Below are 25,615 nucleotides of genomic sequence, written 5' to 3'. Positions count from 1 at the left end.
TTTGCATAGTTTATGGATGATTGAACTCAGGTCATTAGGCTTATGAGGCAAGTGCTTTGCCTGCTGAGCGATCTTGCTAGTCCCCAGAAGTCATTTTAAACAGTTACCTGAAATATTCCTGAAAGTGGCATGTGAAAACATATTTTTGAGTTCATAGTAATCCCTTTTTTCTACTAGAATCTATTAAAAGAGTTTATAAGGTTTTTGATGTAATATAGGACATACTGCAAAGAAAAATGTAACGTCCATTCATCCAGAATTGTAGCCTTGTTTTAAAGTTACCAAAATAATTAGCTTTGAAAAGTGAATCTTTTCTTTTGTTAATTATTTATTTAATAACCACATACTTAAGAAGAATCATTTCATTACAACAGCATTGCATCTTTTTTCAGAATTGACTGTAAATTTTTAGGTGTACAGTTGAATTATTGTAGTTATACAATATTGTGCTCAGTATAAACCCTATAAGACATAAAGTTAAATGAGGTTTTAACCTTTAAAAAAGATCTCCATTTCACTATTAAAATACACAGTTTCATACAGAAAAATTCATTTTGGATGCAACTGACATTAAGATGTTTGCACATGTGTTTCTAATCTCTATATATCTGATTATTACTAGTGATTGTCAGTTACTTTCTTAGCTCCTGGGCATCTGAGCATGGATATAAAGTCATCAGGTAGATTTCAGTGGTAATGTTTTTCACATCTACTAATTATTATTATTTTTTTAATCACAATTTTTAAAATTTTTAATAAATACATGATTAGAAGCATTTCACAACAGATTTAACATATTCAGTAACACACTCCAGAGCAAGAGTACATCTCTTTCACAAGTGAGTGCAAGTTTCTAAGTTCACAGTTGAGTTAATACAGTTATACAATATTGAACTCAGTATAAGCCCTGTAAAACATAAAATTGAATGAGTTTTTTAACCTTTAAAAAAGATCTCCATTTCATTTTAGAATATATTGTTCCTTGCAGAAAGACTCATTGTTTTTGCTACTAACACTGAGATGTTGGCGCATGCATTTCTAATCTGTATGTATCTGATTATTACTAGCCATAATGGTTGTACTTGGATCCTTGGCGCCTGTGTATGTCTATGAAATCATCGGGTAGATTTTAATGGTAATGTTTATCACCTCTACTAATTAGCATGATGTAAATTTCCATGCTTCCTCCTCAAATATAGTACATTCTTAAAAATTTGTTGTGTGTGTGTGTGTGTGTATGTATCACACAGAATATCCCAAACCATCTTACTCAATATACAACCACTTCCCAGATGGCACTCTCCGATACCCTCCCTCCCCCAACTAGAGCCCTTATACTCTGATATCCCTGCTACTGTCTGCTGTGTTGTCGGCACCCCCAGCCATTCCCCACTACTTGCCCTTCTGATGGATCTAGTCACCCTATCTAGAGATCTTTCTTTTAGGAGGGTCAGCTGTTCCTCATCTAGCAGTAATCAGTTGTCAATATTCCTTTAGATAAGATTGAGGTCTGCTGTTCATTTTCCCAGTTCTATGCTGGGTTAGTATCTGGAGTCCCTTTGGGCACCCTGGCCAACAACTCAAAAGAAGGTATCTCCTCTCTGGTATTGCTGTGTGTTTTGTAGCCTTTAGCTATGAACATGGACTCTTAATAAACATATGGACTCTTAAAAAATTATATTGGCCCCTTTAATCTTTGGTTATACACTCTTTTTGGGCATTTAAGGTCGTACAGTTGGCCCAGATAAACCAATCTGTTTTCACTCTTAAGGCCGTTTGAGGATCTGTTCCTCAGGGGTCACATGGGCTTGGGAGGCGCCCCTGGCTCCTTTCTTTTATCAGTTCCGCCTATGTGAAGATATGTCCAAGGTCCTGCTCAACCATGGTTGTCTTTGCTTGGAAACCTGGAGGAAATGATTCCTTTGTATTGACCCTCCTCTTTGTAGACTGGACACTGGTTCAAGTCCATCTGGTGGTGTCTCCTTGGCCTCCTTGATCAATAAGACCCACCACAATTACAGGACATTTTGAGAGATGCTCATAGTCCCCTGGAACTAGTCGACCTGGGAGGGCAAGGAACAGAAACTGTCCTTTATGTCCCTCTGGCCAAATTATTATAGGCCTGAAAGTGTATCTGTTAAATATCCAAGAAGGTTAGTTCCACCAGTCTGGTACTTTTAATTACTGTGTGCCATGTAGATAAATCTTGGGCAAAGACCAATTGTTCTCAGATAAACCTTACCTAGACATATATTTCTTGATCTGCTATGTATAATTTATCAGTAGGTTGTTGTTAGTGAGGGTGAGATTGGTGGGAGGTGTAACTGGGAGGTTGAAGAAAGGTAATGAAAGAATTCTTTAGGTGAGAGATAATAAATAGATGAGAGAAATGTACGAATGCCAGAGTATCTCAAGGATATGCAAAATTAACAGTCATGATGTTGAAACATGAGTTTCCCGCTATGCATGTTTTTCTGTTCATCTGCCATGGCTACAGGTATGGAATAGTCAGATAGTTTGTTTTTATCAGTGTTGAGGTTTGGACTAATGACTTAGGTAAGTTGATGAAAGACTAAGGAGGCAAATTTATATGTAATTAAATTGTATCACTATAACAATAGATAATAACTTTTATGTGGGGGTGTTTTATAGCCAAGGCTGGCCTCAAATTCTTGATGTTTCTGCCTCAGTGTCCCAGTGCTGGGATTACAAGGGTTTGCCACCATGTCTAACTACATCAGATTGTGGAATCTGAGATAGTCATGAGGGAAATAAAGACATAAGAATAGTAAATAGTAAAAAGGAGTTGGAGCCTGGAAGTTACGTATTGTAAATTGTAAACGTGGACCACAACCTGCTTCGTTTGTGTTTTTGTATTTATAGTTCTTCAGCTTAGAATGGTTTTTTACACTTTTAGGCAGTCTTAAAAATTGTAAAAAAGAATGTGCAACAGAGATCCTATATAGTCTGCAAAGTCTAACCTGCTTACTACCTGTCTTATTTTGGTTTCTGTTGCTGTGGTAGAACACTAACCAAAACTGACATGGGGAGGAAAGGGTTTATTTCATCTTACAGCTTAACAGTCCAACATTGAGGGAGCCAAGGCAGGAACCTGGAGGCAGGAACTGAAGCAGAGACCATGGAGGAATGCTGCTTACTGGCTTGCTTCACAACTTGCCCAGCTATCTTTCTTATATAGCCCAGACCTTCTCAGAAATAGCATCTCCCACAGTGGACTGGGCCTTCCCATATCAATTTGCAATTTAGAAAGTGTTTCATAGACATTGCCAGTGTGATCTGGACAATTCTTTTTTCTTTTTACATAAAAAAATACTTTTATTGATTCTTTGAGAATTTCATACAATGTATTTCAATCCTATTTGAACCTCCTTCAGAACCCCTCCCCCATATCCTCTCAGACCCACCCACACCTTCCTATTCCCTCTTTCTTCATGTCCTCTATTATTTTTTTTAAAGGCATATCAAGTCTAATTTGTATTCCCCAAATGCTCTTGGGTGTGAGTCTGTCCCTTGGATCCTGTTCAACCTACCCAGCATCACCACCATACCCTTAAAGAAAACTCTTTCTCCTAGCAGCTATCAATTTCTAGTAGATCCTCAGCTAGCTCTAGGACTTCTTTCCCACCTCCCCCATCCATTCTGGGTTTTTGTAGCACAGTCTTGTGAATGCTCTCACAAGTGCTGTGGGTTCATATGTGCAACTGCCCAGTTATGTCTGGAAAACATGGTTTCCTTGTATTTATCTACCACCGCTGTCTCTCACAATCTTTGCTCCCTCTTCCCCAATGATCCCTGAGCCTTGGGGTTGGAGGAGGAGAGGATGTGATACAGGTGTCCTATTTAGGGCTGAACATTCCAGTCTCTTTATTCCCCAAATGTTGACCAGTTTGGGTCTCTGTGTTAATCACCACTTACTTCAAAAAACTTCTCTGATGAGAGATGAGAGATAGATTAATGTGTGGGTGTATCATGCCATTAGGAGTTGGTTTAGTACCATTTCCATTTAGTAGTAAGTTCTTCCCTACAGCCTGTGACCTCTCTACTCACAGGTTCTTGGCCCTGATAAGAGTGCTAGGTATTGGCTCCATCTTGTGGATTATACCTGAAATCCAATCAGAAAGTGGTTTGTTACTCTCATAACATTTGTGCCACTATTGTCTCATGGGCATATCTTGCCAGGCCAGTTGTTACTGTAGCTCACAGGGTTCACAGCTGGGTAAGATTGGTCGTTATTTTTCTCTTCTAATAGTAGAAGAGGGAGTATGGGAAGGGATAATGAACACTAAAGGCCTTCGCAAACATCAAATGGAAACCTACTACAATAGAAACTTTTTAAATTTTATGCATATACATACACACATGTATATATGTACGTATATACATGTAGATGTGTATGTATGTATGAATGTATGTATGTATGTAAAGAGTTTAAATGCAGTTACCTTGTATGAGGGGACAGTACCCATGCCAGCCACCATAGGCTAGCAAATATAAAGCCCAATGAACCCCTTTTTTGGAGTTGACCAGAGAGGTCCCATAGACCTTCAAACAGTACTAGCTCTTACCATTGCTCTTGGTTGCCCCCCAGAACTTGACAGTAAGACCCTGTTGCTGAAGACAACTACATATGTGGGTCGTAGAACAAAGATGGAGAAATAAAGCCGGTACTGACTTTGAAGCTTCATCTGTACTGCCTAGCTTTCATAGTGATCTGGGAAATTCTTAGTTGGGGTTCCTTCTTCCCAGGTGACTCTAGTTTGTGTCAAGTTGACAAAAACTAACCAGCACACTACTGTTTGGCCCTTTCAAATGAAGCTTGCTGACCCTTAATAATTAATGAAATATAGGTCACCTTGTGGCTGGAAGAAGTAAACTTGAGTGTGGGATGGTAATGCCAGGGTTTAGAACTAGATAGTGACCACAGGAATGAATGAATTAAGGAGAATGATCAAATTATTGGAAGATACTATTTCATCAGTCAAAATGAATCCTTAACACATCATCTAATTTTTTTCAAAAGGAACCTTCCTATTCATTCTCTTGCCTGTATATAAACCTGCACCCTTTTTAACACAGCTAACAACTACAACAAAAACCTCAATTGTAGCCTACCTTGCTAGATTTAAAGTTAAGTAGTTTAGTATTGAAGAAAAAAAATACGATTTTAGTGAGTGGATTACAACTTCTTGAATAAGTTTTTAGAGGTTACTTGTGTTCCATGGCATATATTAAAATTCAAATGAGATTATACACTACTTTTATTCCTTATACTAAGTGTAAAGATACTTTATGTTTTGGGAATATATTTTTCAAAAGCCTGGAAAATACCTTATAAACAAAAAAAATTGACATTTTGGTTGTTTGTAATTGTCACTTCTGTACCATTATTTATAATGTAACAAACTATCCCAAAATTTAGTGTTTTAAACAACATTTGTTTATTTTACTTAGAAATTTGCAGTTTGGTAAGGGTTTGGTGGAAGTGATTCATGCTGGTCTCCAACCTCAATTGTGGTATTTTATTGGGACTAGAGGATCTGCTGTCCAAATTATCTGCTCACATGACTGGCAATTTGTGCTGGCTGTTGGTTCTTTTCCATATGGACCTCTTCTTGGGGTCACTTAGACCCTTCATGTGGTGTCTGGGCTTTCATGCCAAGCAGTCTAAGAGACAGTAAGCAAGTAGTCCTGGAAATGTGCATAATTGTATTCTTTTAGTCAAGCAGTCACACACAGAATACAGAGTCAAGGGAAAGGCACATAGATACTCTCCACCCCATTTTTTGGGAGGCAAATTTTAGGATCTTATTCTAAAATTGCTACAAACACCTTAATGTAGATAACAGAGACATTTCTATCCCTGTCTGTTTTTCAGTTTTCATCTTCCAATGCCACCATTACCATGAGTCTTTCCTATACTCCATCACTGAGTTTAATCCCCCTGTATTTGACTCTGTAGTATACTTTGTTGACTCTGTGTTTATGGACTCTCACATATAGTAGTATTAAGTGAGTTTGTCTTGTTTTTGCTTGCCACCTCTATGCAGCTGTGAATCTCTTTCTGTGGTACTTATAGTGTTTTGATCATAGTGGTTACTTATAATGTGTTTAATAGACGTAAAAGGAAGCTTGTTGTTTAAGAATTCCAAAATTTTGTTTAAATTTTGCAAAATAGTAATTTACCAAATAGGACCTTGGTTAATTGCAAGGTTTAAGTTGTTCAAAGTTGAGAGCTAGAACACAAATAGAACAGAAATAAATCACCAAGGTGAGAAAAACATAAATGTTAAGGGAAAATGCAGGACAACAAGAAAAAAGTTAAGCCCAGTGAAAAGCTGGCAGGTGGTTTATATTATTAGCAAATTCAGCAAATTTCTCATATTGTTTCCTAAAGTTAGTCTGAGAAACTTATTGTAATAAACAATGAAAATTCAGCTGATTAATGTACTTAATTCCATCTGCCATGTTTAATTCCCCTTGCGTGTAATATGGTATATTTACATTTTGGGGGAATGTGATTGTAGCTGTTAGGGGGAGGCCATTACTCTGTTTATCATACCATGTAAGTTGGATAATGGGCAGCTAGAAATTTTAAATTGAAATGTAGGACAAAATTCTTTTCCCAGACCTTTATTAAGCTCATATTCTCTACCAGTTACTACATCTTGAGAATGTAAGGTTGCAGTTCCTGCTCATAGACTCATTGAAAAAGAGATAACTCATCTAAATAATATGCTAAGGATCACAACAGAAGGTAGGCATGAATCACACAATTTTCTATAAAAACAGGTTTGGGAAAATGGTCTTCAGATAAAGGGGAAATTCCATGTACAAAATATAAAACTTGGTACTGTGAAGAGCTGCAGATACTGCCTGACAAAGTGAAGGTTTCTTGTGAAGGAGTGATAAAATTACTAGAACATTTTTTAATGCAACTTTATGGAGTAGTACTTTCTTTTCATACACTGTGGCAAGCTTGTGAATTGCAGATCAAGAATACTTTCCTTAGTAACATGGAGAATGGATAGACTGGAGAACAAAGCTGAGACATGGAAGTTAATTAGGATATCATCTATCATAGATAAATAAAGTTATGGCAATGTAGTTTTAAAAAGGAGACTTGAGAAAGAACTCAAGGGTAGATTGATAGGATTCAATGGTTTAGATTTGGAAAGTGGGGCGTGGGAGAAGGAGTCATATCTTCTAGATACTTACCAAGGTGTTAAGACTCATTACAAGAAAAATACCTTGTAGTATAGGTTCTAAGACATGATACCCTTTCCACATGAGAGTCTGCAAGTAACTTATGGTCTTGCACAGTCCTTCCAGTATTGTGAAAGAGATTATTTCCATGACTAATCCATGGCTTCCATGACCTAGGAATTGATGTTCAAATTCCTGTTGTAAATGCCTAGGTCTACTTTGAAAAAGTAAAATTGAGATATGGTTATTTCATCATTAAGTATTTATGTCAAGAATTATTTAACAGAAAGCTATAGTTTATAGGTGTTAAGTTTTATATAAATTACAGATTTGTACATTTAAAGAAATTTAGAAATAATTTGGGGGACTCATTAAAACAAATCACTGTAGAAACTAGGTTAAGAGTGCTTAGATTTCTTTTTTTTAGATAGTGCTAGAGACCAAACCCAGAGCCTTGCACCATTCTAGGCAGTTGCTTCACCACGTAGCTACAGCCTCAGTGTTTGATTTTTTTGAGTTAGGGTTTCTCTATGTACCTCAGGCTGACTTTGGATTAATACACTTGTCTCTGCTTCTTAACTATTGGAATCAAAATGTATGCTACTATATCTAGCTTAGAAATTGCTTAGTTTCTGATTATTGTAATCTCCAGAATCCTTTTAGTAATGCTAATACTCATAACTACTAATTAAGTATTTTGCCTCTACTCTGGCTAAACTTTGTTGATTTTTCCCATTTAATCTTTACAACAACCATGACAGTTAAGTATTTTCATTCTGACAGCTAAACTGAGAGATGTTATCAGCTTTGAAAAGGTTGCACGCATGTAAAGTCAACAATGGAGCTAGTGTTAAGGAAATTTGAATATAGAGTTTATCATAACTATGATGCTTTATAATTATTTTTAAATTTTATTTTCTGTAACATGATAGTTTGGGTCTGTTGGCTTCATTGTGAATTTAAAACCAGTATAGATAGATTTATACTCATACTTGGTGACTGTGAACTTTGTTGAAATTTTGTTGCTCATTAAAGAAAATATTAAACCTTCCTGTCAAGAATTGACTTTAAGGCAGGGAATGTAGCTTAGTTTGTAGAATGCCTGCCTAGCATACACGAAGCCCTGAGCATGATACCACCCGCCTCTAATCCCACTACTCAGGAGGTGGAGGCAGGAGGATCAGATGTTAAGGTCATTCTCAGTAACATAAGGAGTTTGAGACTAGCCTGGGACATGAGACCCTGTTTCAAGAAACATTTCTTTTTCCCCCAGCTCTCAAGAAAAGGCTAAATCTAAAGTGTTCTGTTCAGGCCAATCAAAATACTATTTCTTTAGTTTCAGCCCACTACTTTAGGATTTGTGAAATTTTTTTAAAATTATTTTTTATTTTATGAGTATGAGTGTATTGCCTGCATGTATGTGAGCGCACCTGTGTTGTGCAATGCCACAGAGGTCAGAAGAGGGCGTCAGAGTCCTCTATAACTGGAGTTAAGGACGGTTCATAGCCTCTGTGTGGGTGCTGGGAATTGAACCCGGGTCCTCTGCAAGAGCAGCCAGTGCTCTTAACCGCTGAACCATCTCTCCAGGCCCGGATTTGTGATACATAGAATTAAAAAATATAAAGTCTTCTTTATTTGAAGTCTTAACACTAAGGTGTGAGCAGGGAATGTTAGAATTTCATTTATGTTATCTGATAGCCATAATGGAAGTATTTTCTTATAGGGCCAGTTAATAAAAGGCTTTGAGAGTCATATTTTCTCTTTTGCAACTTCTCAACTGGTTGAAAGAAGCAATAGACAGTATGGAAGCAAGAGAATGAGACTGTGTTCCAATAAAATTGCAAATCCATCAGCTTGGCTTTGGCACATTTGGCCAGCCCCTGTTACAGAGAATCTTGTAATTTCTGTAACTAAAAGCTAAGATTTATGTATGATGAAACATTATTTTAAGTGGAAACTTTTCCTTCCTTGAGTGTATTGGCCCAAAGAAATTTGCCAAAAAGGTAACTATAGTATGAAGAAATGGAACTGGTACCTAAATAGTAAAGTATACTTTTTCAGCATTTTTATCACTACTTTATTTCATAATTCCAGAATATACATGTATATATTGTTATTTCTTAAAATTATTATTTTTTAATCATGAAAAACAGATCTCTTTAAGTTTTCACTAATTCTGGTGTTTTCTTTCCCATATTATAGTGTGGGAAGTTTATTATAAAAAGATGTGACATATAATTGGATGATGATTTTATTCAATTGACTGTATTTGAAAAATGTCAGTAGGTAGACAGAGCAAGGTTTGCTATATAAGCAAATACAGTTGAATTTTGGGTTCAGAAACAGAGTTCTCTCTTTTCAGTATTGTATTTTTATAGAGTTCACATGATAAGTGGTTAGACCACACTGTACCTTTTTGAGCTATAAAATTTTAGTAAATGTCATTAATGGTTGTGGGTAATATGGCATATTGGGCATTAAATCGAGAATATATTTAATCTTCTCAGAGATTCGTCAGCGGACTGTAGCTCAGAGAAACCTTTCTCCAACACCAGCAAGCTCTAATCAAGGGCCTCCTCCACAAGTTCCAGTATCTCCTGGGCCATCAAAGGATGCTTCAGCCCCTGGTGGACCTCCAGAGAGAACTGCTACTCCAGCCTTACCCAGACGTCTTGGATCCCCTGCTACTTCAGTGCCTGGAATGGGTAAACAGAACACTTAATGTTATTTACAGTTTATATTGTTTTCTCTGGTTACCAATAAAATGGATCATTTTCAGACAATATGGAAATGGCATTTCATTTGGAAATAGCAGAGCAGTTATCTGATTAAGCAGGAGTTCCATATTCAATTAGCCATAACTCTTTACAACTGGCACCTTGTGATACTGAAACCTATTTCTTGAGCTCATTTAACTGTTATGGCTTCTTTGTTTAAATGGCAATAAAACTTTGTAGTATTCTATAGTCAACAATATAGTATTATCTTTTTTTATTCAATTCTTAGAATGGCTCCAGATTTATATATAATAGGGGTAGAAGAAAACACTTGGAAAGTGTTCATATTCCTTGCTAATCCTTCACATAGACACCGATTTTGGAAAAATATTTTTGCCCTGGGATTGGTGTTGAATAATATTTTTGTTAATATGTGTTAGTAGGTTGTTTTTTGTCCTTAAGTCTTAGGTGTTTTGATAGGTGTCTTTTAAGTTCTGGTAATAGTGTGATAGATCTGTAGATTTTGTTCTTGGGTGGAACATAAAACATACTGCCCTGTGGTATTTTCTGGAGTGTAATTAGGCCATGTAAGTCCATTGCTTTGGCAGGTCATACTGTTTTTAAGATTTCCATGTCAGATTGTTAAATGATAGTAAATTAACTTTAATATTTAATTCTAATTTAGGTTACTTTAGTTTCCATGGCTAATTACTAATATATAAATAGTTTATAATGATTTTGAAACTAAGCAGTAGTTGATATGAGATAATTAGAGCATTTATGTAATTAAAAAACCCAATGTGGAGGCAGGCATGGTGGCACATGCCTTCAATCCCGGCACATGCCTTCAATCCCAGCACTTGGAAGGCAGAGGAAGGTAGATCTCTTTAGATGTTGAAGCCAGCCTGGTCTACATAGTGAGTTGTAGGCTAACTGGAGCTACAGGGAGACCCTGTCTCAAAAAACCCAAAACCAACCAACCAAATAACCTCCCAAGCCCTATTGTTATTTATAGTAGGTTTTTGTTAATGTTCTTTCAAAAGATACAACTAAGATTTTAGAAGACTAGAAAAAGATTTACAAGTTAAAAGAAATGACTAGGAATGAAATGCATACAAATCTGATAACACTTGAAGTAATTTTAAACAGTACTTTAAGATTTCGTATTTAATGATAAAATAGCCATATAGTTTGTGAAATTGAGAAATGTTAAATTAACTCAGCTTTCAGGTGTTATCTAGTTAATTTGAGATACCCGTAATTTGTAAATTAAAATTCTAGTTGTTTAAGAAGTTTTTAGTGATAGTCCTTGACTCACATATGACTTATATAACAGCTTACATAGTAATAAGAGCTATAATGCACATGTAAGGATAGGGCTGTACAAGGAACATGGCCTAAATTTCATGTACATGGAAATAAAGTATATTTTGCCATCGTTTCTAATTAGTTTCTATGGAAATGCTGTTTATATTGTACATTGCCAAAAGTGTGAATGAGTTAAGTGATTTGTATTAATTTGTATTACCACAGTGCTCCCATATGTTTGAAAATTAATAACCAGCAGGTATTTGATAATTTGCCAAGCTGTGTAAAAATGACTAGTATACCCACAGTGATTGCTTTTGATGTTTGTATTAATTATTGTTGTCTGTAACAGCGTGAATATGAAGATGCATTATTTTATTTTAAAAGTTACTAAAATTATGCATGAGGTTTAAGATACTTTTATGAAATTTTTATGTATCTAGTTGCTTTGTGGACTTGTTCACTTTAAATATGTAGAAGTAAAATAATCTACAAAGTTAAGTGGTGTAAATGCTTTCAAAATCTAATTTGGGAACTGGGAATATAGCTTAGTGGTAGAATGCTTGTCTACGTACTCTGCTAGCTACATACCATACATTTTTATTTGGGGGATTTTTTTTTCCCATCTAAAATACTTTCTAATTCCTTTTTGATTTTTTTTTTTTTTTTAAATTCTGAGTTAGTTAGATATATGTTATCTAGTCTTAAGTGTTTGGTGAGTTTGAAGAACTTTTCTGTTGCCAATTTCTAATTCTTTTGTGTGGGAAAATGTGTTTTGTGCTGTTTGGATCTGATTAAATGTATGAGACTAGTTTTATGGCCCGGTATGTTGTGCCTTGGTAAATGTTTTCTGTCTGCTTGAAAAGAACATACATTCTCTTCCTGTTGGGTAGAACAGGTATAAATGTCCATTAGGTAAAGCTAGTAGTAAAGAGTGTTCAAGTTTTCTCTGTTTGTGATTTTATGTAGACTTATCGTTCTAGTTTGCTTTCTATTGCTGTGATGAATACTGTGACCAAAAAGCAATTTGGGGATGAAAAAGTTTATTTCATCTTACATTTTATAGTCCATCATCTAGGCAGGAGCTCAAGGCAGGAATCTGGAGCAGAAATTGAAGCAGAGACTGTGGAGGAATGCTGCCCACTGGTTTACTTCCCCCTGACTTGTTTAGCTACTTTTTTCATACAGCTTGGGCCCATCTTCCCAGGGATGGTAACCTCACAGAGAGCTGGGTCCTCCTACATGAATTATTAATTAAGAAAATGACTCACAGACATGCCTACAGGCCAGTCTGATGGAGATAATTCCTCAATTGAGGTTCCTTCTTCCCAGGTGACTTTTGTTTGTGTAAAACTGACAAAAACTAACCAGCCCACTTATTTTATCAATTATTGATAGAATACCAAAACCGTTAACTAAAATTGTATATTTGTCTATCTTCTTAGATTTTTGTTAGTTTTTGTTTTCTGTGTTTTGAAGCTCTATTATGATATTCTTAAATGTTTAGTATTCTTTATTTTTTTGAGACTGGGTCTTCTGTAGCCCCAGCTGACCTGAAACTTGCTATATAGACCAGATTGTCCTTGCTCTGTCAGACATCTTCCTGCCTTTGCCTCCTGAGTGCTGTGACCAAAGGCTCGCGCCAACACACCTGGCCTAATGTAGAATTTTAAATGAATATTTAAATGTTGTACAGAAATTTATAAGAATTAGTATTTTGCTGCTTTGTTAAAATCTTTTAAAAGTTGTAACACACTTAGCTTTAGTAATTGAAATAAATCTTGTCTATCACACACACACACACACACACACACACACATACACTATATAAATTTTATGTGTTTTTTATTTATCTAGGCCTTCATCCTCCCGGTCCACCCTTAGCAAGACCCATTCTCCCACGAGAACGAGGTGCTCTGGATCGAATTGTGGAATATTTAGTTGGTGATGGTCCACAGAACAGGTAATGTTTGCTAGGTCATTGATAAAGGAAAAGCAAAAAAAAATACTGGCTAAGATATATATCTATAGATACAGATATATAGATATGTGATGTTTTGTGTCTCCTAGTCATGATTTTTAGAACACAATGGTAATATTGTACTTTCAACTGCTTTTAGTATAAGTTTGAACAGAGTAGTCTAGATAAAATCCATAAGATTAGTTCTGCTATAAGATTAATTTAGAGAAATTGAATTATATAATTGAAAATTTTAAACTTGAAGAACACAAAAATAGCAACAATCCTGTTAAGTTATGAGAAATAGATTTTTAATAAGTATCTCTATTGGCCTTTGGGATGTAAATACTTTTAATAGTGATGAGAACAATTTACATTATTTAGTACTTATTAAACTCAAAATGTTTCTCCAATTATTACATTATTTGGTCCTTTCCATAATTCTAGGAAGATAGTTATGAATGTGAAGAATAATTGACATTGTGTTGACTTTCAAAAAACTCAGTGAATGCTGGCCGTGGTGGCACATACTTTTGAGCCCAGCAGAGGCAGGCAGATCTCTGTGAGATCAAATCCAACCTGGTCTGTATAGCGAGTTCCAGGCCATCTAGGGTTGTAGGGAGACCGTGTCTCAAAATACAAAAAAAAACCCAAACAAAAATACCTCCATGGATAGTAGAGAAGGTATTGGCCAGCTTTACTAGTATCATTTTCATAAATGGGCCATAGTTTAATGATAATTTAGTAAGTTGCATGTTATTCAAAACAGAATGTTGATTAAGCCGAGTGTCTGTTGGGTTTTGGTTAGAGAACAGAAAATGAGGAAGATGTTTAAGTGTAACTGATAGAAAGGGATAGGAATCATGTCATATAAAAATTAACTGTTGGCCCTAATTACATAGAATTAAGTACATTTATTTTCTGAAATATTTCTCAAAGGTTTCTATAATATTCATTGTGTATCTCTAAGAGGACTCCATCTTTTCCAGACTTACCAAATCATAGACTTGGGATCTATCATCTCCAGGAATAATCATTGAGAAACTTAAAGTGTTATTTTTTAGATGCTTGGGGACTGAACACCTGCTAACCAAGCACCCTATCATTGAACTACACTTTTAGTTCCTAAATTATATTTTAAACTGGTTGAAATTATGGTTTTGGTTAACTTTGGCTTTTGTTTAAGGAATGTTTTAATATAATTTGCTAACTAACATGTATCTATTATAGTATATTCAGCTATGTTAAAATATAAGTTAATCATGATGGCTAAATAGACTCTCCAGTGAGCTTTATCTGTATTTGTAATTGTTAATTTTTTTCTTTGTGGTGTAGGTATGCCCTTATATGTCAGCAGTGTTTTTCTCATAATGGCATGGCTTTGAAGGAAGAGTTTGAATATATTGGTAAGAATTATTGGATAATTAAGTTTGAATCTCTTACTCAAATATTTCATTCTATTTCACTTCTGTGAAATATCGTTTTATTTTAGGTACTTGTCTGCACACGTTGGCCAGGTACATTGTGCCCTTATTTAATACTAAGAACAAAGCGAAACAGTAACTCAAGTTCCTTCTTAAAATGTTGTTCTTAAACTTACTGCATACCATAATCACCTGAAGAGCTTTAAAAAAGTTATGGTACCCAGACCCACCTATAGGGAGTCTGATTTAATTAGTGTGGAGCAGGATCTAAGCATCAGCATTTTCTTTTAAGTTCACCAGGGATTTTCACATGTAGCCACTATTAAATACTCATGTGACAAATTAGCTTCAGAAATAGAACATACTGCATCTTCTTGATACAAATGGCCAAGATTCCAAGTTTTAAAAATAACTATTCTATTGACTAGAAATACAAGTTCAGTAAAATATTTAATTATTAATATGATTTTGCTGTTAAACTAATTTTTTATACCTTTTCTGCTTTAAAATTAATTTTTGAAAGATTCTTTGGCTATTTGTAAAAATCTTGTGTTATTGATTAGTCTTTGAACTTTGGTTAGTTGATGAATTTTTTCTTATTTTAAAAAAATTCTGTGCAGCTTTTCGATGTGCCTACTGTTTTTTCTTGAATCCTGCAAGAAAAACAAGACCCCAGGCTCCAAGACTTCCAGAGTTTAATTTTGAGAAGAGACAGGCAGTGGAAGGCTCAAGTTCAGCTGGCTCCTTGCCATCAGAAAGTGTACCTTCATCAGAGAACCAGTTCAGTGAAGGTAGGAGAATGTAAACTAAATTGTTTTGTATCAGTAATGTATGTGGCCTAAAAATAAAAGTATAATGTTTATTAAAGGTGACAGTGGATTAACATCAGATTTTTCAGCTTGCATATATCAGCTATTGCTCTGATGGCCCCTTACGTGATTGGTATGATGTTTTTCCATTTTACAGTGCGGATTATGTTGTGATTGGTGGCATCGAGCACCAGTTAAACATTGTTTATGGAATGAGCTCTTCTAAAAATTTCTGAGATTCTACTAGTAATGCTTTCATGAAATAGTTTCTTGTATTTATCTCAATAAAATATTGAAATTAGGAAACAGCTGTTCATAAGGACAAAGTACTTAGAAGATGTGTAATTGACTTTGGTAAAATAGGTATGTGTCTACCATTCAAATTGGTATAAATGACTTTGGAGTTGGAAAGTCATCTTCATCTTTTGGGACAACTTCATTAATAGGTACATGAGATTAGCATTGCTTTTGATATAAAAATCAACCTTGTATGAAAATAGGATTTATCAGAATTTGTATTTTAGAATTCATCTTGCATTTCTGTCTTAGGAATTCTTAAGGAAGTTTTATAAAAAAATGGAAAAGATGAGGTAGAGGAACTGCCAACTATTTCTTATTAGTAGTATTCAGCCAAGATTTTTGTTGTTGTTGTTAATTAGTTCAGTGAAGATTGCTAAAATTATGACACAGGGCATGATATTTTGGTGCAATACCTGTTGTATAAAATCACTGGAAGTTTAGTTCATATAATTTATTTAACAGGAATTATCATTTATATGCTGTTTATTTTTATAAAAGCAATAAAAATTCCTTTGACTGGATTATATAAAGCATATACATTAGATGAAGATTAGTATGAGATTTGAGGGTTTTTTTGTTTTTTAAACTTTGAAGAATGAACCTGAAATATGTGTGCTGAATTGGGCTTGGCTTTTGGCTTACTAACAACTATCAAAATGATTGTGAAATCAGATAGCTGTGACTGAGCCTGTATACTTCCAATACTGAGAATGCATTCAACGTCTCCAGCTCTGCAACATCAACTCCAAACACAGTCTCAAACTTTTTTTTTCTTTTTCTCTTAAGTCATGCTCTGAGCTGCATGCTGACACATGCAAGCTATCTGCCATGGCACTGCAGCCTCTTGAAACTGAGAATAAAATATTTCGTACTGAAGATGCATAGAGGGAAAGTTGAAGTCCATTCCATAAGTAACCTTGCTTATGAAAGCTAAAGTGAATGTTTGAAAGCCAATAATTTTTTTTTTCCTTAAGGAAAAGAAAACAGCCAATAAAATAGAAATCTTGATAATGGGTCCTATCCTTTATTTTTTCTGCTAAGGTCAAGATGGATAGCTAGCAAACAACACACAGCTATACTTTTCCTTCTCATCTAGGAGGAACAATACCTCAGATGTCTCATTTTCTGTCTGAAATCTCCGGAATGAAGTCTTCACTGGCTCAAACTGAACCCTAGTAAAGTAATGTTAATAGGTGAAGACCAAGTTTGAAGCAGGGCCTGATGACTCGATGGTACTAGCAACGAAACCTGAAGCAACGAAATTCTGTTTTGTTAAGGTCGTTTTAAGAGTAGTGACTTTTTCATACTTCTCTTTGGATTCGTCAGAGTGGTTGTGAACACCTTTTTCCTCTTTGGTTCTCCAGAAGATGAAACTTTTCTTCAAGACTCCTATCACCACACTGTGTTACAATTTCAGCAAAGTGGGATTTCTATAGCAAATAATGCCAAGTATTTTTGATGAACTGAGGATGCTACTTTTGTTTTAAAAACCAGTGATGTACCTTACAATTAAATTAACCATTAAATAAGACAATGTTAATTGAAATCCATCTACTTTGTGCTAATGGCCAGTGTAGCTTGGAGCTAAAATTTCTGATTTCTAAATTCATTAATGCTAGAGAAAATTGAGGAATGTAAAAAATGTTCTAATTTTTGTGTTTCTAAAGCATATTGAAATAGCTTCCCAATAGCAGGAACTGTGTACATTGTGTTTTTGAATTTACAGATACACTGAAAAGATAACTTCTTTCCATCTGAGCTTTTCTCTCAACAAATACAGCAAGCATCTATATAAATGATCTAGAACTAAGAGAAGAAACTCCCCCCTCATCTGTCACAAGACTTTGCAATTAAGTTTTGTCTGGATTCTGATATTAGAAGAATTTGCACTTAGGATGAAGCCTTTAAAACCTCTGGATCACTGTTTAGAACAGAATATGGAATCTTGTCAAGTTTTCAACAAAGAGACCTAGAAAAAAATCACTTCCATTAGTCTTTGACTTTTAAAAAAAATTTAGAACCATGCATCCAGATAATTTGGTAACAGATAATAACAAAAATCCCAAACTAGCCAGGTATGGTGGCACATGTTTCAATCATAGCACTTAAGAGGCAGAGACAGGCAGATCTCTGTGAGATTGAGGCCATTCTGGTCTACATAACAAGTTTCAGCACAGCTGGGCTACAGGGAGAGCCTGTCTCAAAAGAAAACAAAACAAAACAAAAAAGAAACAAAACAAAAGTAAAACTCCCCAAAACACCAAAACAAAACTAGGGATATTAATTGCCTTCTATCTGGAAAACATACTAGATTTGGCACACTAAAAAATGACCTGCTTTTAGATTGCTCATTTTCTTTTATGGCTAAATGAAAGTACATAAATACTTAAGTCCCTGCTAACCAATATTAAAGTTGTTCATCAGTTTTGCTTTTTTAAAAATTTGGACTGGCAAGCTGACTCAGTAGGTCAGCTTGATGGCCTGAGTTTGATCCCTTGAACCCACAAAATAGTGGAGAGAACTGACTCCACAAAGTTGACATGTGCACTCCCCAAAACACTAATAATAATAATAATAATGATGATGATGATGATGATGATGATAATAAGTGCTTTCCAAAATACTTGATATCTAGCATTCTTTTCATAGATGTAGCTATTATTAGAGTAACTAGGTATTTACATTGTTGCATAAGTTCAATGGTTTTTTGCTATCATGTTTGAAAAATAAGAATATTGTGTTTTTATTGCTCAATTAAATTTGTCTAGGGTTCTTGGAATTATTTTGGTTGAAAATAGCTTGTATTCATTCACTAATATAGTAATAAAACTCATGGCTTCTGACAAAAATAGTTAAGTAAAATTTATATTAGATAGAATTTATCTGGTAATCTAATATCTGCCATTCTTTTATGCAAAATACTTTTAACAGTAGGTTATACTGAATGAGAAAATTCTGTTTAGTATTTTTGTTATGGTGCTCTAAGAAATTGTACCATGATCCTGAAATTTTTGTTGATACTGTATTTATCAGACCCCAAAATTTATGCCTTTGTGTAAGTTGAGCTTTTTGAAAATGTAAACTTTTCCCATGGTATGTTGTTACATCTTGTTTTAGATAAATATATATCTTTTGGCCTTTGGACTTCTTTTTCTAAAACACCCTCACCTAATGGTTTAGTTTTAGGGTCTTGCTTACTAATGAAACTTAATTTGTTTAATTGACTTGTTCATCAATGGTATATGCTATTCTATGTTTTGAATTTTAGCCATTTTTCATAATTGGTTGTAATTGAATTAAGTTTTATTCATTAGTCATTGTTATGAGTTGGGATGAATTCATACTTTTGTTTCTAAATATATTGGGGGGGGGGTAAATTTATAGTCTAGACATGTAATGAGCACTGATGTGTCAAGAAGCCCAAGTTTTGATGTGTTCATAAGGCAAAAACAAATGAAACTGTTTTGTTAGATTGTTTAATTTTCTTAGGAATTAGGATAAAGAGCTAAAGCCAAGGTAAGATTCTTATATATTTTTTTTGCATGTGTGTGGTTTATAGGTGGTGCAGTGATATTATGCAGTTACATTTAGTTTTGAGTCTGAGTTGTCTAGCTAAGTTGTTACTATTAGAAAAAGCTGCTCTTCCAGGAGCTTTTAGTGAAGTTAAGGGGAGTAGGAATGGGGAAAGAAATTGATGAATCATTTTGCTTTATCACATTGTGGTATAGTGTTTTCTTGGCATTATAGATGCCAAAGCTTGTTTAAATTATTGTTTTTTTTTTCTTTTTTTAAAAAAGAATTATTTTTATTTTATGTGTATGACTGTATTGCCTGCATGTATACAAGTGCAGCATGTCATGCACTGCCCACAGAGGACAGAAGAGGGCATTGTATCTCCTGGAACTGGAAGTACAGACAGTTATTAGTTGCCATGTGGGTGTTGGCATTCAAACACGGGTCCTTACCTTAATGGCTGAGCCATCTCTCCAGTCCCTAAATTATTATTCTTTCTTACATATAGAATCACGTCTTTCAGATGACTTGACTCTTAGTATTTTTTTTAATTAAAAAAGTTTTTATGAGAGAGAGAGAGAGAGAGAGAGAGAGAGAGAGAGAGAGAAGGGAGAGGGGAGAGGAGAGGGAGGAGAGGGAGAGGGAGGGGGAGAAGACGGGGAGGAGAGAGGCGAGAGAGCACAGGCAGGAGTGGAGTGGAGTGCTCATGGAGGTGAGAAGAGGGTATTGGATACCCTGAAGCTGGAGTTACGTGTGGTTGTGAACTACCCAAAGTCAGTGCTGGGAACCAAACTTGTGTCCTCTGGAAGAGCTGTATGTGCTCTTAGCTGCAGAACTGTCTCTTCAGCTGTGGTGTTTAAACTGGACCATACAAGGAAGAATAGGCCTGTTTATCTGCTGTGAACACAAGGACTAGTTTCTCTGTTGGTATTTTATGGCCAAAAGTAAACATCTTCTGAAATGTATTTTATATCATCAAGCTATTTTAGATTACAGCTTCATAAGAAACAATTTTGTTTTTATTAGAATATGCAAATGATGTTGCCATTGAAATAAATACTTTGGGGATAGTACATAATCTTATCATAAAGTTCTGATGTTTAGTTTTAAAATTGTTTTGTACTCCCTGTGTAGATCTTGTTTGAAGGGTTTCTTAAATGAAAGTGGCATGCAGTGTGTAGTGGCACATGTCTTTAATCCCAGCACTTGGGAAACTGAGGCAGTTTGATCTCTGTGAGTCCAAGGCCAACCAAGTATACCTGGTCTACATAACTAGTACCAGATCAGCCAAGGCTATATAATGAGGCACTGTCTCAATAATAAATGAATAGGTGGAAGGAAGGGAGGGAGGGAGGGAGGGAGGGACTGGGGGACTGGAGAGATGGCTCAGTGATTAAGGGTCCTAGTTGTTCTTGCAGAAGACCTGAATTCAAATCCCAGGACCCACATGGTGGCTAACAACGGTTTGTAACTCAAGTTCCAGGGGATCCAACACTCTCTTCTGTCCTCCTTGGGTACTGCATGACATGGGTGCCCTTACACATATGCAGGCAATACACTCATACCTGTAAAATAAAAATAAATTAATTAAAAAAAAGAAATTGACCTTTAAGCATTAAATGCTGATTTCTGCATTGTTTGCAGGTCACATACCTTTTTTTTTTTTTAAATAGTGTTGCTACTATACAGATTACTTTTCTGCAGATCAACCCAAGAGAAGAAAAGTAGTTATAAATAGGCCTTTGAATTATTTTTAAGCACTATTATTTCACCAAGTTTTTAATCTTCTATATATTTTCTGAAATATAATTTTGATTGGAAGCTGTAGTGTTTTTCCATTTTGGAGACTCCTGATAGTTCTTCGATTTCATGTATTATAGATAGTCCACTTCTTTGTATTAACCCCTACCCTCCCAAAAAACCTAGAATTTTAAATTGACTTTGACTAATAAAAGGTTGTGAAAGTAATAATATTACAAAAGTTTAATATGCTAAACTTTGAACCTTGACCCCTCTTGCTGTTGTCAGTACAGTGTTTGAGGCAGTCTATTAGAATTTGGCTCTGTGTGCCTAAGTTCACTTAAACATGGGAATATTTGAGTTGTACACTAGGTTATGAGCTTTCTGGCTTTTATTTTATATGGCTTTATTGGTTGGTTTCAGAAGGCTTACTAAACAAATTGCAAAGGTTTTGCCAAGTATTGCATATGGCCAGAGAGTTGTAGAAAACCGCGACTCTTAAAATTCTACTATGGGTAAATTCCTTGAGGGTTGAATTACAAATGGTTGGCAACTCCTGAAGTTTTCTTCAGAAGAACTTGCTTTTGTAGCAGAAATGATATGTATATCTAAGAGTTTCACTTGCCCTTTTTGCTTTTCCTTTTTGCCCTTGTCAAATAACAAAACTTGAATTACTTAACTGCTCTTCTACCTTGGATTTTTGTTAAGATTTCAAGTGTTCCAGTAATACCATTTTAAGTTCCATATTAACCAGGATTGTTAAAATCATGTATCTCAAGTATGATCTATGACCATTTCTCACTACCCTTTGTCATCAGCTATATGAATTTTCATACAGTAAGACATCATTAAGCTGTATCCCTGGCTGTAGAATTTGGGCCTTTCATTCTATAAAAGAAGATAGTTGTAATTCTTTAAACTGGAGTCTAGCTATTTTGAGATAATACTTTGAAAATATTTTCAAAGTCTTGGCAAAGAGTATGTTTCTGCTTATTAAAACTACTATGTAAAACATATTTATAGTACTTGAATGATAATGTGTGCATATAATACAAAATTTCTTTGCAAAACTTTTATTTATTTACTTTGCAAAATTTTGGTCTATATGATACAAGAAATTTAAGTAGACCCTTTTCGTAAGTAGGCTGGCCTTCCTCCAGACTTTCTGTATCAGTTACATTTGTAGTCTATCATAAAGAAACTTTTATGAGTATAGGAAATTATTTGCTATTTTGCTTAGCTGATGATTAAGTATATTTTGTGTAGCAGGAATATTAGCAGCTATTTATTCTGAAAACTAAAAGAAATACCTTAAAGCTAGATTTTTAACTCTGACTTGAAAATTAGGTGTCCCATAGCTTCTTTGCTCCATCACTCCCTCCCCCATCACATTCTTTAAAATTTAAAGAACTAAAGGCAGTTTAGTTAATAAAAATTTTATTAAGTTATTGTTAGGGATTTAAGTCAATTAAACACTCAAGAGTTGGAACTTAAAGGGAATAAATTTTCAGGTAGAAACTAAGAATAATAGCTTTCCATATGGAGACAGAAGGAAAAAGACCCTTTAGCATACTAGGTATATAACATATTCTGATCTCAAGGTTTAAATAGTGAGGACTTGCATGGGGATAAGGGAGACAAGACATATGATTGGAAAAGGTGCATCCTGACTCCCTCATCCTTGAATAATAGAGATGTACTTAAGGCTGGGAAAGTACTACCTTAACACACACACATATATATGTGCATGCACAGGCACATACACAAAAAGAGACATTTGCATATTGCTTTAGGTTTTGCTTAGGTACAAGGGAAACAATTCCTGTGTAATAACAGGAGATAATGTTTGATTTGCTCGCTACTGTTTCCTTATAGCATCTAATTTTCTTGAGACCTCGAATTTTGATCATTGAAGTTGTAAGTGTATCTTTAGAAGTTCATTTTGTATGAACTAAAAAGTACAGGCAGCTTATTTCCTTCAAAGAACTCATAAGTGGTATGCTTATTTTAACAAATTAAAGGGTAATGTTAGACCATTCTGCTTTTCTTAGTGTATGTGCATGTGTGTATTTATCTTTTCTTGTCTTATTTAGCAGTTCTGGTGTTGGAATATTACTGAAGTTCTATATCTTTATCATTTCAGAATCTTTAAAAGAACAAGATGTTCTTGATAATAGTACAGAGCAGACAGATGACAAAATGCCAGTGACAGAGCAGACAAGCCAAGTGATTGAAACAGCATCTGGTTCAGAGGAGTCAGAGGAGAAACAAGACGAGACGGAAAAGGAGGAAACCACAAGTGAAGCCAGATCAACAGTTCCCAGAGATGACTCTGTCCCTAATCTTGAATTAGGTGGAGAGTCTTTGATGATAAATTAGTAAATGCTTCCATGTGCCTTTCACTGGATATTTGTAGTCTTGTTGATGTCAGTTATTGCTCTTTTTTTTTGGTGGTACTTAAATTTTTTTTGCCCTTTTAGGTGTATGCTTAATATCGTTCAAATTCAGATTGCCTAGCAAGTTTAGTATGTCAAATTCTATCTACTGGATACTGAAATTAAAAGAAAGTGGTATCAGTGAAATAAAATCCTTTTGAATGTACAAGGATCCACACAATTTAGATAGCTGTTACATATTTTGTGCATTCTAAAGTTTTTTTAAAAAGAGCATTTTTTTGTTTTCTACATGTATAACCTGTAAATAATATCTATTTTGACATAGGAACAATTTTGACTAGGAATAAGTTCTCTAATTGTGTTTGTTTTAAGGTCTGAAACAAATTAAGATTTTGAATTCTTCATCATTGAATTTTAACTCTTGAGATATTTGCTAGTGGGAAGGAAATATCTGCTTAGGTGTTTACATTAGTGATATTGAAAGCTGTAACCTTAACTACATAGGCATTGGTACGAATTCTCATTAAGAATGCAACTGAACAGTCAAGTGCACGTTTTTTGTTTTGTTTTGTTTTGTTTTTTGTTTTTTGTCTTTTATTTTGCATCTGGGCCAAAGGCACATGATGTATATAATTAGTTTATGTTTACATATTAACATATAGGAAATATATCTGCACTTGACTGTACTTGAATTCTTAGTATTATTTATACTTGTAAAATACTGATGATATATAAGTGAATTTTGTGCTCTTGTGTGTGTTTGTTAAGGAAAATAAAGATGACCTGGCAGCAATTTCTTTTTGTTAAATATCTAGACTTATTTACATAGTGTCCTATTCTTGGATCTTAAATATGATTATCTGCTCTAGCTTCCTTTTATTAAAACAATTTGAAGTCACATTACTGTGCTATAGGGAGAAACAAACATAAGAATAGTATGTCTGACTAATCTTTTGGTTCTAAGAAATTGATTTAAATTGAACACATTTTTTAATCATCTAAAAATTTATTTTTATGATGAAATATCTCACATATGAGAGGTATTTAAGAACATAAAGTATTAATAGTCTGAGGCATCTTGGTATAGTACCTATAGTTTTCAAGCATATGGTACTGGACTTAAATTTTAACTTTACTGAGCAATTGACCTAACCTCATTGCAATTGTTATCTTATTTGTAAAATGGGAAAGAACAATACCTGTTTTTAAGAGGCATTGGGATGATAAAAATAATTTATATAATATGCCTAGCATGCCTGATAATTAATAAATATTAGGTAACTGATAGTATTTGTTATTATTCACATTTTTGTGAAATGTGGAAGGCCCATAGATTCTTTCTTTGGCAGATAAGGAAATTAAAAAACAAAACCAAAAAACTCAAAAACATGCAAGTGAACTTTTCAGAACAGAAACAAAGTTTTCTGCATTAATTTAGTCATATGCATGCAGCCAAGTATATAGATTAAAGAAATGGGAAGCTGAAACTATGGAGTATAATCTTTTTTAGAAAAAGAATTTCGGGGCTGGAGAGATGGCTCAGCAGTTAGTAACACTGGTTGTTCTTGCAGAAGACCCAGGTACGAATCTCAGCACCCACATGGCAGCTAATAACTGTCTGTAACTCCAGTCCCAGGGGATCCGACAGTCTCTTCTGACCTCTGAGGGCATTGCATGACATGGGTGCACTTACCTACATGCAGGCAGTACATGCATACACATAAAATAAAAATAAATAAAGTTAAAAAAATAAAAATAAAAAAGAATTTAACTAGCTTTGTGTGTGTTAGTAGCACTTTGTAGTCTTGTTAACATGTGATGTACTTGAAAATGAGTACCTCAGAGAAAAAGAATTAAAAAAATGTTCATTGTTATTTGTGTGTGTGTGGGGGGATGTTTATGTCTGTGTGAGTGTATGCCATGTGTGTGTAAATGTCTGCAGAAGCCAGAAGAGGGTATCAGATCCCTTGTATCTGATTTTACAGGTAGTTGTGAGGCACCCGAGGTGGATGCTGGGAGCTGAGCTCAGGTTCTCTGGTAGAGCAACAAGTGTTCTTTATTGCAAAACTCTCTCCCTAGCCCAGAGAAAAAGAATTAATGATGGAACCAAACAGATACTAAAACATCTTTAAAAAGAAATATGAATGGAGGGGCTAGAAAGATGGCTCAGTGATTAAGAGCATCTACTGCTTTTGCAGAGGATCTTTCAGTTTTTGGCACCAGG

At 34.8% G+C, this 25,615-nt stretch overlaps 1 protein-coding gene across 1 annotated transcript in view; it reads left to right on the top strand.

Annotated features, from left to right (window-relative positions):
* The window catches only part of Lnpk (lunapark, ER junction formation factor), a 90,283-nt gene extending 66,637 nt beyond the window's left edge, over positions 1 to 23,646 (top strand). The window contains exons 9-13 of the mRNA XM_008855305.2: positions 9,732 to 9,929; positions 13,107 to 13,212; positions 14,545 to 14,615; positions 15,254 to 15,424; positions 23,139 to 23,646. Coding sequence (XP_008853527.1) covers positions 9,732 to 9,929; positions 13,107 to 13,212; positions 14,545 to 14,615; positions 15,254 to 15,424; positions 23,139 to 23,374 — 782 coding nt within the window. The 3' untranslated portion in view covers positions 23,375 to 23,646. The remainder of the gene's footprint in view (positions 1 to 9,731; positions 9,930 to 13,106; positions 13,213 to 14,544; positions 14,616 to 15,253; positions 15,425 to 23,138) is intronic.
* The last annotated feature ends 1,969 nt before the right edge of the window (positions 23,647 to 25,615 follow it).

The sequence above is a fragment of the Nannospalax galili genome, unplaced genomic scaffold (genome assembly GCF_000622305.1).
Source record: "Nannospalax galili isolate Female #2095 unplaced genomic scaffold, S.galili_v1.0 scaffold346, whole genome shotgun sequence".
NCBI classification, from domain to species: domain Eukaryota; kingdom Metazoa; phylum Chordata; class Mammalia; order Rodentia; family Spalacidae; genus Nannospalax; species Nannospalax galili.
This window is presented reverse-complemented; position numbering and strand designations above follow the sequence as displayed.